General features: G+C 41.6%; 1 protein-coding gene across 3 annotated transcripts in view; it reads left to right on the top strand.

Moving 5' to 3' along the window:
• Positions 1 to 726: 726 nt before the first annotated feature.
• The window catches only part of MOCS1 (molybdenum cofactor synthesis 1), a 30,022-nt gene continuing 13,939 nt past the window's right edge, over positions 727 to 16,809 (top strand). For all 3 annotated transcript variants that reach the window (XM_068185509.1, XM_068185508.1, XM_068185510.1), the window contains exons 1-4: positions 727 to 850; positions 8,711 to 8,843; positions 9,474 to 9,641; positions 14,452 to 14,616. In XM_068185509.1, coding sequence (XP_068041610.1) covers positions 743 to 850; positions 8,711 to 8,843; positions 9,474 to 9,641; positions 14,452 to 14,616 — 574 coding nt within the window. In that variant the 5' untranslated portion in view covers positions 727 to 742. The remainder of the gene's footprint in view (positions 851 to 8,710; positions 8,844 to 9,473; positions 9,642 to 14,451; positions 14,617 to 16,809) is intronic.

Genomic DNA, 16,809 nt, shown 5'->3' with positions numbered 1-16,809 from the left:
CTGTTAGTGCAGGTTTGCTGCTGAGGGTTGTGGGGCTTGAGTCACCAACAAAGATGTCCTGTTTTTTTTTGCATAGGAGGAATTTAGGGAAGTGAAAGCGCCACAGATGGTGACAGGCTTTTGAGGGGAAACTGTATGACAAATGACTGAGGTCACTCGGTCTGATCAGCCTGGAGGAGGCTGAGGGGAGACCTCATTACCTTCCTTGTGAGGAGAAACAGGGAAGCAGGGCAGATGTTGATCTCTTCTCTGTGACGGTGACAGACCTTGAGGGAATGGCATTAAGCTGTGTCAGAGGAGGTTTAGGCTGGATATTAGGAAAAGGTTCTTCACCCAGAGGGTAGTTGGGCCCTGGAACAGGCTCCTCAGGGAAGTGGTCATGGCACCAAGCCTGTCTGAATTCTAGAGGGAATACTTGGGTACATGGGGTGACTATTGGGGATGATCCTATACAGGGCTAAGAGTTAGACTCGATGATCCTTGTGGGTCTCTATCAACTCAGGATATTCCGTGATTCTGTGAACTGCCCGAGACCGCTGCCCGGGAGTATACAGCGGTGCCGAGGAACCTTGCGGGAAACCTTCCTCCTCCCCTGGGCCCGCTTGCCTTAGGGGAGCGAACTACAACTCCCGGCGTGCAGCACGGCCCACGCCGCCGGCCGCCACTCCGATTGGCTCCCCTCCCCACGTGATGGCGCGGGGCTGGCGGCAGCGCCTCCCGCGCGCTGGGGCAGGGGAGCCATATGGCGGCGGCGGCGTGGGGGCGGCTCCTGCGGGGGGCGCGTGGGGCGGCCTCGCGCCGCGCCTGCAGCAGCGGGGCGCGCGCCAGGGCCGCCTCGGCCGCCGCACAGGTGAGGCGGGCCCGGGAGGTCCGGAGGGGCCACGGGGCAGGGAGGGTTCGCGGCCGGCTGGGGGCGCGGGGGAGGTGAACCGTGCCAAGCCGCCGGAGGTCGCGTTTGGTGTTTGAGTGCCGGGTCGGTGCCTCGTCCCTAGGAAGATGTGTTTCGTGGAGGGGCGCTCTGGTAACTGTGGCGGCGCCTGGCGGGGCGACCAGGGGTCTTGGGCACCGCGGGCGGGGGCTGCCAGCGCGTTCCAGAGAAATGCAGCCTGTCCATAGAATTTTGCAGCGTATCCCGGACCGACCCATGGTTTGTGCGGTGAACATGACCTGATTATCTATCGGGGGGAGGGAAGAATCAACATGTAGTAATACATAATGCTATGTCTTTCTTTTGTTGAAATGTCACACTTACTTTGGAAGTACTTCGGGCACTCGGTCTCATGGACCGAGCCGGTCCTGTGCTCCTGCCCAGGCAAAGGAGAGATTACACAACGCTCTTTGATCAGTCTGGGTCAAAACCCGAGTGGTTTGGCATCTTTCGGTGGTTGTGCTCCGATGGTCATGCGAACTTCGCACTGAACCTGTTTGTCCTGGTGCTGGCGTGAAGTTAACTCAGGAGTTGCCCTGATACAGCTTCTCCCTGTTTAACGTTCCATCCTTCGGGTGGATTCGGTCTCTTTGTGTCCTAATATAGAAGAAAAAAGCTACGCGGAAAAGCAAAGGTTCTGTAACTGTCTAGCAGAAATAGGGCATGGCACACAGAGCAATCCCAGCTGGGACATGATTTACTGAGTTACTTGCAATTGCATGGCTGGCTTTAACAAACAGAAAATAAGCTAAAGCTACTAGTGACAGACTCCATGTCGCCAAAATTGAATGCATTCACTGCCACTTATTTACAGGAAACCAAATGGATTCGTGTGTTACTTTATTGAATGCTTACTTAACTCTGAAAACTAGAAAGGTTATTGAATTTGTTTTGTGTAGTTGTTTTCATAGGCAATAAACATTTTTATAAATTCTTATCAGAATTACTTTTCAGTACTTTCTTTACATTGGGTAGCTGTAACAAACATTCAGTAGTAGTTTTGAGGGAGATTGATTACAACATCCATCTGAAAGCCCTACCTCCCTTAGGGGCAAAAAGCCATAGTAGCTGGAAGAATGGGCTGGGGGATACTCATTTGTGTGTAAATATTAGAAGTGTGCCAGGGCACTGGCTTGTATCCTGGAGGCTTGAGAAGCAAGCTAGTGTAAAAAACAAAGGCACTGCAGACTTAGCAACTCTACAGTAATAATATACTCATTACTCCTTTCTGTTCTCAGTTTCTCCTGGGATTCATCTGTAGAGAGAAGCAATTAGCATGACAGTCATAGGGGACAGTGAAATGTACTTTGAAATGAGAGAACATTCAGACATTCAAGACAGTTGTGAATACTGCTTGACTGTCTTCTGTGCTGGAGCTGCAAGTGTTCATGGGTTCTGTTTAGTTTCCTGAGGTTTTGGGGAGGAGGTGTGTGCAAAGGGGAGAAGAGAGCACTAGATTATATTTCAGTCCCCTTTAAAATGGCCATTCCAGCTACGGAAGGAAGAACCCTGTAATTCAGGCAGTTCAAGAGACAATTGGGAGGTTGTGTCCATGGCCATCCACTTGAAGTCTTTTGGTTGGGTTGCAAACAGTGGGGTCAGTCCCACTGTTGTACTTGCGGTATGTGGCAAACAATTTACTTGTTTGAATTTTGGATTTTGAGATAGAGTTGTCAGTCTCAGAGGTGTGCACAGAGTTCTTTTTCTAAGACCAGAGCAGGTCATGAAGCTACAGGCACTCTGAAAGTAGCATTTTCACAGTTCTGTTGTGTGCAAGTATTTATTTGGATTTTTTTTGACTAGTTCACAGTTAAAAAAATTCGATGCCATCCTGCCATCTTGTACCCATGATAATACATGTCCAGACTGTATTCTTGAACAAAAACAATCAGGTAGGATGACCTATTTCTACTACAAAATTGGAAATCAGCATATTTTTTTTTAATTCTGCTCTAGATGTATCATGTCCAATAAGGGTCTTGATACAAAGTTTCACTTCATCTTTTTCCATCTGCTCTTGCAATCCTGTAATCCAAACATAACTACCTGAAAATTTCTGTGGCCACAATGAAGCCTTCAGTACTGCATCCACTGGCTCTTCAAGCTCCTGCAATCCCACTGGGTTTGTGCACAGCACTGCTGTCTCAGTGTAGCACCTAACACTGCTGCAGTGTCACAGACACAACTCAGTAAGAGCTCTTCTCTTTCATGCCTCACTCTGCTCTTGCAATCCTGTAATCCAAACACAACTACCTGAAAATTTTTGTGGCCACAATGAAGCCTTCAGTACTGGGATAAAGTGGAGAGTCCAGCTTGCCCAGAAAGACCTCACATGGTCCTAATTCTCAGCTAGTTGTGTCTCAAAGGCTCTGTGTGTTGCTGCTCTGTTTTGTGGGTAGCTGGTGGCAGTCCCTGGGCAGTGTTCTCCTTGCCAATACCCACAAGCATAGCCTGCTGTTTGGGGTCAGCTGTTGGGCAGCAGCTGCTGAGCTCACAAAAACATTTGTCTTGGACTTCTCAGCTCAGACCTCATTCTGGCACTTGGCCTACTTAGACCCATTTTAACCTCTGTGGTTGTCTGATTTCCAGGTTGAACCAAGTGTCACCACTTCCCTACAGACTAAGATGCTAAAGGTGAGGCATGAAAGAGAAGAGCTCTTACTGAGTTGTGTCTGTGCCCTGCAGCAGAGTTAGGTGCTACACTGAGACAGCAGTGCTGTGCACAAACCCAGTGGGATTGCAGGAGCTTGAAGAGCCAGTGGATGCAGGAGCAGCACTAACAGTGTCATGAGTACACAGGTTGTGGTAGTCCCTGAGGCCCATGCAGAAGTCTTTGCAAGCGTTACTCTTTTATAGTGCACAAATATCACTGGGAAAGAAGTGAAGTTGGAAGAGTAGAGCAAGGATAGTACTTGATCTTCACCTTGATTAGTAGATAGGAATTCTGTTGTCTGTCCCCTTGTGTTATCTGAGCCTTTCTAGTATCTGTCAGTTTGTGGTGTTCCTGGTAGTTAGTGATACTTCTGCTGACAGACACCTTCCAATTTTGCTGCATTGTTAGAAGAGTTCTCCTGGAAATCATAGGTGAGTTGTCAGGTCTGAAGGGTTGACAGCTTGTCAAAATATAGCTACTAGGTGCAGTCATCTAAACTCTCATTCTTTCAGTACTAGTATAGAACATGTGATTGACAGCCCAGAGAATGAACCCATTTTTTTCATGGATCAGATAAAGCACACTGTGTGACAGGGCATACTCCTCCCATGTGCAGAAGTGTCTCCTGTCAACTATAGAGAGAGGGGAGTGGGGACTTGTGGGTTATAGACATCCCTTTTGAGTGGAAAAGTAATTGGGCATTAATATGTTAAAATACCAGCAACCATCCACCTTTTCTTACTTGAGGAAACTGAATAACTTTTCCTGTAGCCTGGGAACTGTAGCAGGCTTTTGCTTTCTTCCTGTTCGAATAGCTCTCACAAAGACTGCAAGTGACAAGGTTCAACCTCAACCTGTTCTTTCCCTTCAGAGAATTCTACTTACCCAACAACCTGAGGGAATGATTCATCCTTGCCCTGAGTTACCAGGAAGGCATCTGGGTTTTCATATCTGATAACTGGCCTTTTCTGTGGTATTGATAAAAATATGAGCTGGTGCTGGGTGCAGTAGCAGTTTTGGTAGTACAGGATCCACCTCTGCTGGAGTTCAAGCTGATGGGTATCAGCTATTATGGCTTATGGGTATCTCCTAATTCCTCTGTGCTGGAATCGAATTGGTCAGAAACTGAAGAGCTTAAAAATTCCATCTCCTGTCAGTCTTCCCTCCCAGACAAACCCATTTCTATACACCACAAGAAAATGATGGAAAGAACTTGCAGTAGCTGTGTAAAACATTTTTCTTTTCCCTGTTCTAAAACCCACCACTTTGAAGCAAAAGTTAGTTATTTCCAATAGAAACTTTTAAGTTTATTGAGACCAATCTATTGCTGAGTGCCTTTTAATGCTGCTTCTTTACAGTTCACTTTAGAGTAATTAATGAAGGGCAGTATTATTCCTCTTACTTTAGCTACCTTACCTATAGCAGCCATGCAGATGGATGACAGACCAGCAACAGAACTGGTCTTCTATGTCCCTTCTCCAGTGGGGCCTCCTTCCTGGAAATTATTTTAAGCATATTACTGTCTTTGAAAGTATGCAGTTTTGTCTTTCATTGCATAAAAGTATCAAAGTGTCCCTCATTTGCCCCTACCTTCCTTCCAGGGAGGACAACTTTTCCCTTCTTTTCCTCCCTGTAATGCACACTCTACAACTGAGAGGCAAGACGTTTGTACTGTTCTGTCTTCCAGTGGTGTGGTAAGGAAGCCCAATCCTGAAAAGGATGCAAAAAAGTGTTACTAGGAAAGAAACAGGAGAGGAGAGGAGAGCTCTCACAAGAGGGGCTCAGGTAATTTTAATAAACCTGGGAGTGCTTTCCCTCTCAAATGTGAACACCTTTCCAAAATAATAGGAAGAACATCAGATTTCCAGCCAGGCCAGAAAGCAGCATAGTTTTCAAGAATAAAAAACTTTTGTGTTGTGTTTTTTCTGAGTTTGGCAGATGTAAAATATCCTTAGATTTAGCCTGTTCAGGGTTGAATTTTCGAATGAGGAAGATGAAGAAATGAAGTCTGGATATTTACCTGGTCTCTTTCAGTTAACCTGGCTTGTATTTGGAGAAACACTTACTTAAAATAAGTGGAACAGAGCCAGCATTTCTGTCAAAACAATGGATTCCCAACTTGAGATTTTTTTGGTAACATAAAGCTCTACAGCAACCCACACACTCCCAGGCTGGAGCATTTTCCCCGGGTGTTTAAAAACCAGATGTCTTGTTCTGTGTGCTGCAGGAAGGGGAGGTGAAGGAGAGTGTGTGAGCAGTGCGTGTGGCTGCACTTTTGATGATGCAGGAAGGGAAGGCCGAGTCTTGGCAGGGCTGGCCTTGCACCCCACACACTTCTGCTGTTGCAGTTCCTGAAACTGAAAGGGATTGCTTTCTTCCAGCAAAAAAGCAATTCTGTGGAAGCTACTACTGCAGTTTTATCAGGGGTTAAACAGATGTTTTCTGGGCTTTGAAACAGTTACTTTGTATCTCCCTTGTCTCCTCTAGCTCCTCACTGCTATGGGTATTCTTAGATTAAGGTCTTCTTATCTTACCACAAAGCTGTTTGGATCAAGTATAGTGGATTGTTTAAAGGTTAGGGAAAAGATTGTGCTGCCAAGAATGACTGTTTCTGCTTGTAAGTTTAGCAGGAGCCTGGTGTTAGCACAGCTGGAAACAAAATTGCTGTGGCTGCTGGTGGCTGAAGTTGGGTCTCTCCCCAGATAACCTTTGCTGTCTGGTTGATTTGATCACGGAGGGTCCTCTATGACTTCCACCCACCCACAAATGTTTCTTACAAATGTTTTCACAATAAAATGTTTTGAGGAAGCATACCTGGGTGGTTCAACATTTTTAGCTGGCCATTTCTATATTTCTTGCAAGGGCTGTAGGGAAATCCTGTGCAGGATTAGCTCCTTTGGTTACTAGTGATAACCAGAGCCAGGGAGCTGATGGCTGTTGCTATGTGTGTTCCTGCCCGGTCCCTTTGGATCATCCCATACATTCTGATTTTGGTATGTCTGGAGATTTCATGTCTGCTTTTCACTGGATGCGAGTCGTGACTTATGCTTAGGTAAGCAGTTTAAATACCCACTAAATGTGTCATTTTGTTTGGTTCCTAATTCTACATCTTAAATTTATGTAAAAATTTTATTCAATCCTTTGCCTGCTGCAGCCTACCGAGACTAGTGAGCACAATTTTAACTTGAGGCACAATTCTGCAGCTGATTCACACATGCACACATGCATGAACTTTGTGAACACCCTGTATACAGAAATGATTTTGTATGTGCCTTTCCACTAGATAAGAAATTCGCTGACTGTTAAATGTCTGTATGAAGTTAACTGATGAGGACCCAGTGAAGGTTGTTCCCTTAATTATTTTCTTTTCTGTAGTTTATTTTATGATGCTAGGCAGCTGGCCTCATTCATGACTTACCAAATTGACCGCCTATAAAATGTTAATTTAACTCTGATGTAGTAGATGAAAATGCTTAGCTGAGTTTGAATTATGTTGTTTTTGGATGTTTGTATGTAGTGCCTGAAGCAAGTATCCACCAGCTGATAAAAGTATGTTGGTAAATTCTTGCTTTTCTGCAGTACTGTGATAAGAGTTTATTCAGTTACTTTAAGTTGCACTTCAGGTACCAAAATATTTTCCAAAAGTAGCAGAGTGGTTTCAGCTGTGCTTTACAGGTATAGAAAAAGAGAGCTGTAACATTGTAATTGGAAAGTCATATGCTAAAGGCAATAAGACTCTCTGCATTTAGACCTTGCTATACATTAACCTTTCTGGCATTTATGGTACTGATATTTTGAAATTACTTGGTATAAACTTGAACTGTATTTGTTTGCAGCTACTATTTGGGGTATTTGTTACCTAATGTGGTCGTAGAAGCCTAGAATGGTTTGGGTTGGAAGGGACCTTTAAGATCATCTAGTTCCAACCCTCTCCCTTGGGACACCTTGCACTAGACCAGCTTGCTCAAAGCCCATCCAGCACTTCCAGGGATGGGCATCCACAGCTTCTCTGGGAAGCCTGTTCCAGTGCCTCACCACCCTCACAGTAAAGAATTTCTTCCTAATATCTAAATCTACTCTTTTTCAGTTTAAAACCATTCTCCTTTGTCCTATCACTACCGACCCTTGTAAGAAGTCCCTCTGCAGCTCTCCTGTAGTCCCCTTTAGGTACTGGAAAGTGATAGTCTCCCCACAGCCATCTATCTCCTCCGCAGGCTGAACAGATCAAGTTCTCTCAGCCTGTTTTCTTAGGAGAGGAGCTCCAGCCATCTGAGCAGCTTTGTGGCCTCATCTGGTCTTGCTCCAGCAGCTTCTCATCCTTCTTATGCCCTCATTCTAGAGGGCAAACATTCATATTTCCTAACAATTGTGCTGCTCTAGAATGTATTACATGATGCTTAAAAAAAAAAACAAACAAAATTTTATGTAGAAATCACTTGTAATATTCACTTCATGACAGTTAATAAAGAAATTTTTTAAATTCTGATATTTTTTATTCAATTTGATCAGGTGTTGAGAATCACACACTTCTCTTCCAGTTCCACCATGCTCTGCATTATTTCTCATCTTTTAACTGAGACAAGCCTTTTGGAGGTATTCTGTTATAAGGGTTTAGGTAAGAAGACTTCAAAATGAAGCCAGGTGTCATGAAACATAATTGTATAGAGCAATAATTCAGTTTTGCTGTTATCAAGATGTCAATATTGCACATAGAATATGGTAGGAACACAAGCAGAGATGCAGTTGTTTCATCAACTTCAGGTTCGCTTGTGCTGAAGTGCAGGAAGGGCCCCTTCTCTATAATTTCATTTACCCAAGGGCTGTAGTGAGTGTTGGTGATCCTGGATCATTGATTCTGGGAAGAGACAGGCAGTTGAACAAAAACACCTTCTATTCTGCACAAAAAGCCTGAAGTACCTGTGGCAAAGACAAGGGAAATTGTAGAAATGGATTAAAGTAGGGTGTGAAAGTTAATGAACGGCCACTTTTGACAATGGTTTTCCTTGGGCAGCTGTCTGTGTGGGGAAGAATGGAATAATAATTATCAGTTGAGTTCAAAGTTGATATTTATACAGCAAGTTGACTGGGTAACTATTCAAATATTTAACACTTGCTTGTTTTTCTTACAGGAATTACTAAGCTCAGGAAGAGAACGCTTTGTACTAGAACATGCTGCTCCATTCTCTGCTTTTTTGATGGACAGCTTTGGGCGGCAGCACAATTACTTGCGAATTTCGTTGACTGAGAAATGCAACCTCAGGTGTAAGTGTCTGCTGTTTTTGTGCACAAAACTCCTCTGGACATACTGAGCACAAGCCAAGGTTTGACTTAGGGTATTACTGCTGTGTTTGCCCTGTGCTGTTACTTGTCGTCACAAAGTAACAATAAATGACACATAGAGTCTAACTCTGGCTGAGCTGCTGGTGGGATGGGATACTTGGAGCAAGCCTAGGGATTTACCAGAGACAGGTGGAAGTGACAGCTCTTTTATCAGACTTGATGTGGTTTAGATAATGATGCTTGTGTGTCCAAAGTCTCCGTAAGCAGGACAGCTCATACTTAGCATTCCCACAATTACTTCTGCAAAGTCTCGTGATGTTCCAGTGCTTGCTACTGGAACTTGGCATCTCTGTTTGAATGCAGTTTAGATAGAAATAAAGTCATCTTTTTCTTCAGAGTGGATCCATTGTAATTTTGAGGCATATCAAATTAGTGTTGAGTTTTCCTCTGAAGTAAACCAGGAAATTGTTAGAAGATGGTAAAATTTTTGTACAGTTGGTGTCATTTGGCATCCATTAAAGACAGCTGCCCTTGGTGCATTTTGCCCATCAGTATAGATTAATTGTTGTGGGTTATTTTTTGCCTCATGTATTTCTGTAACCTTTGTTTCAGGTCAGTACTGTATGCCTGAGGAAGGTGTTCAGCTGACTCCAAAACCAAAGCTACTAACTGCCCAGGAGATAATCACCTTAGCCAGACTGTTTGTGAAAGAAGGTGTGGACAAGATCCGACTCACAGGTGGAGAGCCGCTTATCCGTCCTGATGTGGTGGATATTGTGGGTGAGTTCCAAATCAGTACAGAGTGTTACAGAGTGACTTGGTACATGTTGATCAAAGAATTGCTCTTACAGCAATCTACTGACACAGTCTGGTAACCAGAAGAATAATTGCACATTTACTGTGGTGCTTTTCCCCAACCTTGTGAAATGCAAAATGCCTTTCAGAAAATTTCCAGTTCTGCTCTTTTGCTTACATGTCTTTGTATTATACCAGCTGAATTTAGCATTGCTTTTATACTCAACATCTACTACAGTAGCTTCCAATAATGGAGCCTGAGGGTGAAAAATCAAGAACTTATATGATTAGGTCCTCACTGGGGAGAAACAAGTGATATGTGCTTACAAACAAAACAAGCTTTCTCTTTGATTTTTTAGGAGTGTGGTTTTTTGGTGGTTTTGTTTTGCTACCTTGATAATAGATGTCATTTGCTTGTGTTTAATAAGGAATGGTAGAAAAACCTGTTTTTAAACTTATTGATGAAGACTGTTACTTCAATAAAGGGTGAATTACTGGATAAATTTTAGGAGTCTGTCTGCTTTGATTGGTATTGTGTTAAATGACACTGCCTGGATCTTTTTTCTTGACTCAGGTGCTTTTTTCTTCTGTCTAAAGTCTCATATCTTGCAGTAGATTTGTGTAGTGGCAATGAATTAGATTAAGGCTGTGTAGGTGGGTGCACTTTGGTGTATTGTAGACAACTGAACTTGTCTGTTTCTGGGCATACACTCTTCTAAGTACTGAAGATAAGAAGAGGTTTATGTGGGAGAAGAAGGTCTTGAAAGAAGAAAAATTGCCTACCGATGCAGTGAGCTTTTGTGCAGAAAATGGTCTCTGTTTCTTCTCTGTTTGTTCAAGATTTGGATGAAAGACCATTTCCAAAGAAGACCACCTTCTAAAGGAATCAGCAGAGCTGTTGTAGTTTGTAGCACTGACCTGTTCATAGCTGGAAAAGGTGTGACTGGAGTGAGCTGGGGTGTCTCTTCTTGAACTTTGATTATGAATTCTGAAATTGCACTAACCTTTTAGAACTCTGAAATATCATTGTCTAGAACATTTTTCCCATGCATGATGGGTTTGGGGTACTGAGGAAGCTATATGCCTTTCAAGAAGCATAATTTTTTCAAGATAATAAATTTTTTCCAATGATAATAGGTATAATTATTGGCTCCTGTAAAAGGTAACTAGATTTATAAATTAGGTTGCAGTTTAAAATACAATAAAGCTTTGCAGTTCAGCACATGATATTGGCATGAAAATGAGTTGAAACCAACCATGTCATCAGTTCAGTGCAGAGCTTTCTTTCCTGGTGTATTGTAGGCACCTTTTTATTTCAGTGGTAGCTGATGACTTAACACAGTTCTTATGATGTTGATAGTCTAAGTGGAGTGGTCAGGTCACTGCAAAATCATTATTCTATTGCCGCAATCCAGAAGCATTGGTACTGGAAGGATAGATATCTTTTTGTTTTGGTTTACTCCAGTGATAGATTTCTCATAGGTTTATTTTTGTGCCTGAAAGGAAGGAAAGGATGGGTTTGGATTTTCATTATTCTGTCCATGTACCTGTTCATAGCTGAACTTTGACAGATTCATAGTGATCATTTTAGTAGATGAAAATAGTGGTCTTGGGGTGAAGGTAAGGGATGTCAAGATGTTTGTCCTGTTGTATTAGTTCATTCTGTTGTGAATTTGTATTAGTCTGGCTGGGTTTTTTTACGGCCTGTTGAAAATTGTTGAATTAGGTCTACAAACACTTTCTGTTTTCTCAGACTTTGGTGTTACTCTATGGTGCCCCGGTCTGGGATCAAGATAAGAGACTCAAAAGTAAATAGATCAATGTAATAATTATGGGAAAAACTCATTGAGGGAAAATCAAGCCCAAAAATGTCTTCTGTAGAATTTGAGTAAAGCATCTTTATCGAAGCCATCTTAGCACAATGTACTGGTTTGGTCTGGGATAGAGTTAGTCTGGTTTTCTAGGTTGTTTTGGAGAAGCTGGCTACAATATCTCAGGTGCTGAATTGGGTTAAGTTTTAAGTGAGGTTTACTTTCAGCAAGCCTTTCTCCAAACTACATATGATCTGTGAAATAACAGTGAAGCTCAAAAATGTTAATGTTGGATTTCTGTTACCAAATTTTTTAATACACAAATTCGAGTTTTTTAGTTGTTTCAATGAACAGATGTAATTTGAAGCTACGTAGGAGACCATGCTATTCAGAGACCTGCTACAGTTCTTTAGATTATTTAAAGTCTTTTAACAGACGCATGTACATAAACTGGGAGTCAGCATCTAACACTTGCTGAAAGCTAAATTATGTCCTGGGGACTGCTGAAAACATATGTTTGAGACTTTTCTGAAGCAGCTGATAGTGGAATATAGAATCCACCCTCTTTGAGATACTCAGTTTAAATAAGCACCGGATATAAACTCTCTGATAGCTATTTGTTATTAGTAGTCTGAGGAGTGCACATCTGCACTGATGAAATAATTTTCCATGGGGTGGGGGGTGGAATATTGGATGCCTATTCATAGCAAATTTTTATACCCATTTCAAGAGTGAAGTGATGTGGGATAGACTTAGTACATGTGTTAGGAAGCATGCACACCTTTTCTGGAGTCAATCAGGAGAAGTGCAGTTAAGGAAATGATTGGAGGAGAATATGGAAGAAAACTGTCTATTTAAGAAGATGCTCCTGATCCTAAAGGAAAACATAAATGTAAAGTGGTTTATTTCATGGCTCAGGCTTGGTATAAAAGTTTTAGTTTCATGCTGTGGACTTACAGCATCTGTTCTGTTTCCTTTTCTACTTGTTAGTTTTTGTCAGTTGCCTTTGCTTGTGCTGATTGATGCTAAAGCAGTGACCAAAGGTCAGCAAACAGGTACGAGGAGAGTTAAAAAGTTATGAAGTCTCTTTAATCCCTTTTAATTTTAGAGGTCAACAAGCCAAGAAATCAAGACACTGTGAAGGTTACACCTGGTAGAGTGTTCTGACTGGTCCTTTTTAACTTGTTGGTGTTAGTGTTAAGCCTCCAATCTCTTAATTTCTCACAGTTGTCTACTGTCCAGTTTGTTACTACAGTTGATTCCATGTATTAGTGTACTTCCAGTGTCTCATCCTGTATCTTGCCCTGTCTGATGAGGAAGAAGATGCATGGACATCAGCTGCTGCCTGCGCTGATCTAATCACCTGGTGCTATTTTTTAATTTTTTTCCATTTCAGGCTGCAGAATGACATTAGATTTATCCCATATCTTTGTGTATTTTACATTTCCAGCAATGAAATCTCTTTCACCTAGACTTTTTTTTCCAGTCATTCTGAGGTTGAGCATTTTATGTATTCAGAGGCTATAAATAAAAGTAGTGATGTTCCCAAACTATCCTCTGGCTGTAGCACGTATCCTTTACTCTCACAAAGATTAGGCTGCTAGTGATAGCTAGTGTTAAATAATCTTTGGCAAAATTGAGCCAGTAGCACTTATCCTCTAGGAAGAGGTTATTCTTGGTCATTTGGGAGGACTTTGAGAGCTGAAAGCCAGAAAAACAATCTCTCTTAGTAAAGATTGCTCTTTCCCTACAAGCTCATGTCTTTATGGAGCTCTTAAGCATGTTCCAAAATGCTGCTGCTGTAAACTTCAGCATCTTTGCTGTGACCTACCTTGACCCATTCCAATGTTCTGGACTTGGCTTAGGCTGAATATTTTGAAGAGAGCTAGGCAATGAGATAAAGCAGAAATAAAGTCCTTATCTACTTGAATAAATAGAGTTAAAATAGTGAGGGACAAAGGGATTATGAAATATTTGTTCTGTAATTACAGCTGCCTCAAGAGTAAGGGTTCTTCAAATATTTCTTCAGTAATTAGGGTGGAGGCTATGAGGGAGGGAGGAAAAACCAAAGTAAATGATTTTGCTGTGGCTCTGCCTCTGCAAGTTGTTTATGAGGGTTTTTTCTCATTTGTTATTGTACTGATAACTGGAGGTTTGAAAGCTTACTGATAACTGGAGATCTGCTATGCTGAGCATTTCTGCATTTGGCTTATTGAAGAGGCATCTCTTTTCTAAATCTTAATCTCATTATATTAGCTGTTTCTTATGCTGTTTTCTTTAGTTAGCCATTTTTTAGTGTCTTGCGTAAGCACTCTCCAGTCGGCTGGGCTACCACTGGTAATGGAAATATTTCAGTTGTCAAGTGCAAATGTTTTGTCCCTTTGGATGTTGTTGCCTTGGATTCTCTGTAATAGTCTAGTATGTTGACCTTTCTCTGTTTAGTTAGGACTGCATGTGGTGTTTCTTTCATAAGTTTGAAGTTATACTGCTGGCAGCTACCTCTGGGATAGAACTGGTTTTTGGTAAAGCATTGTAGGATAGACCTTGCTAAATAAACAGGTCAGTTGTCAGTTGTGAAAGGGTTGGCTTGCTGCTTATTATTACTGCAGAACATAAAACTCATTTGGCAAAGGTGGATGAGGAAAAGAAAGTACACAAAATCAGGGGCTGCCTTTCAACAATAAAATGGATATTTAAGAAATTAGGAACAAAACTAGTCTGCATTTTAATAAAACAAAACTTTAACACTAGTTTCACTTGCAATAAACTGTTCTCTCATACCTTTTGAAATGGATTTATGCTAAAATTGGTCTCTTAAACCAATACAACTGGAAGAAGGCCGAAGCACTGAAGTGTGTCCACATTTTCTTCACACATTGATACATTTTCCTTTGTTTCACAAATCTTTTGGATTTTCTGTGTAACCTTTAAACCTTTTAGTTTAACTACTTTTTTAAAGTGTTCTTTTAACTTTTCTTTCCTAGGTGAACTGTACAAGCTAGAAGGGCTGAAAACCATTGCTGTCACAACCAATGGGATCAACTTAACCAGACTGCTGCCCCAGCTGAAGGAAGCAGGACTGAATGCCATTAACATTAGCCTGGATACTTTGGTGCCAGCTAAATTTGAGTTCATTGTCCGAAGAAAAGGTACAAACTTGTCTTCTAAGGCAACTGTGTTAATACTTGCAGGAATGTCCTGATTTGCTTACTATATTTTTCACAATCAGTTACTTTCAGGGGGAAAATGAATTGCTATCCTTCTGAGGCTAGGAAAAGTAGTCTATACTGGATTATTCAATATTGGCTCTTTTTCCTCCTTTCTGTAATGCTTAGCAGGTAGTGCCCCTTTCGTTGGAGCTGGTGAAGTAGAAGATGCTCAGTTTACCATAGTTAATCATGTGGTTAGTCATATAATCTGTAATTGGTTAGTCATAGCTCTCAAGAGGACTCTCCAAATCTTGTGTTTGTCTTGTGTTCTGCTCTTCTTTAATACTATCCAAAAAACCAGATATTTCTGCTATACCAGCTGGGGACAAATATGCCACAAGAACTCAACTTCTTGTCATGAATAGTGGCAGTTTCTGGAAGTTATATTTGGGGTGTGCTAGCAGTGGTCTCATTTGTGAGATGTTCTGTATCCACTACGTTTTGATAGGAATAAACACAAACCATGCCTGCGGTAATTTGAGAAGGGATGTTGGCTTTGTAACTTCTCTCCTGCTGAGCAAGAAATTGCAAGTAAAATTTTAAAAATGCTTGGCTATGCCCAGTCTTACAGATTCTGGTTTAAATGAATCCTAAAGCTGATCATGGAGCTCAGCTTCATGGTTGGGCTTCCTTCCAAATTAAAACTGATTTGATGTTGTATCATTCTCTTCCTGTCCAGCAGTGTAACTTCAGCAGTCTGTGAACGTGCAATTCTGACAAAACCTCTAAGTAGCCACCAGATGGTGCTACAGCCTTAGATACGTGTAGGGAAATCATTGTAGAAATCTGGAATGCTGTGAGAAGTAATGTCAGCATTTGAATCACTGCTAGCAAACCGAAGTTGCAGAAAGGTGTCCTTGTCAGCAGTCTCTATGGGTGTACTACTTTAGGTTTCTGCGTCATGGTGCAGAAATCAGTTTCTGTCATAAATCTGACTGGAGCATTATCCTTCCAGTGTAGGCTATTGCATTGAGCTGGTTGTGTCATGGCGTAGTTGTCTCCCATCGTGGTATCTGGTTGTAACTAATCACAAACAGGTGTTGACTGTGCTTTTTCCTTCTGCCCTGTGTGTTTGAGTATTACCTGGATTGTGACATTGATTAGGAACAAGCCCTTCTTTTGCCACTGAAGGGGCAAGCCTGAGCCTCCAGTTTCCTGAATTATAAGGCCAGAGATATTCATATCTGATTAGAAGCTGTTAGGAAAGTGCTGCTTATAAAGTAAACTATAAGTTATTAGGGGATGAAGGTAATTTTTATTTATATAAGTGCTCTCTTCTGCCTTTAAAGAAAAAAGGTCTTTTACCAACAAAGACAGAAATTTCTCAACTGAACAGCATAGACAATGAACAGGGCAATTTCTATTACTGAATATTTTTAAGAGAAGAAAAAGTCATAGGTATTTTTTAAAATATTTTTTCTAAGCAGAGATCAGGTAAAAATAGTAACATTGAGTTCTATTGCTTTGGCTTTTTTATTTTTTATTTTTTTCTTTTGTTAAGGTTAAAGGCTGAAATTATGCAAAATGCTTTTTTTTGGACGTTTTTTATTAAATAGGAGATTTCCAAGTATTGAATGAGCAGAGAATACAGTGCCTGCCCTACTGAGCTACCCTATCTCCTGTGGCAGTTCCAGAGGCAACAAAATATAGCTCTGTTAAGGTGAGAGGAATTCCTGGTCTTGGACTCATACAGGCTAATAACTTCTCTGGAAAGTAAAGGTGGCATCTGATTATGGAGCTTACCAGGGACTTGTGAAACTTGGAATAATGCATCACATCTGCTCCTACTTGCAGATGGTTGGGATAGACAAAATGACTGTGAGATCATCAGAGTCTCATCAGTTTCACATGATGTGTGAAAGCATTTTAGAGTGCCGTAATATTTCTACATTTTCCAATATACCACATTCTAGGGGATGAACAAATGAAAAATTCTTTCATGCAGGTAGCCAGTATAACCTGTTTCATGGCCTGTTCTTTTTTGTGTGTGTGTGTTTCATACAAGGAAAGTGAGGTACTGATGTATTGTAATTGTATCATTAAATGTAGGCCTGAAGCCTTTTTTCCTGTAAGGATTAAATGCTGGGAGGTTTTGTTCCATATAGGATTTTTCTGGATGGCTCTAAGGTTCTC

Source organism: Anomalospiza imberbis, chromosome 3 (genome assembly GCF_031753505.1).
Source record: "Anomalospiza imberbis isolate Cuckoo-Finch-1a 21T00152 chromosome 3, ASM3175350v1, whole genome shotgun sequence".
Lineage (NCBI taxonomy): Eukaryota > Metazoa > Chordata > Aves > Passeriformes > Viduidae > Anomalospiza > Anomalospiza imberbis.
This window is presented reverse-complemented; position numbering and strand designations above follow the sequence as displayed.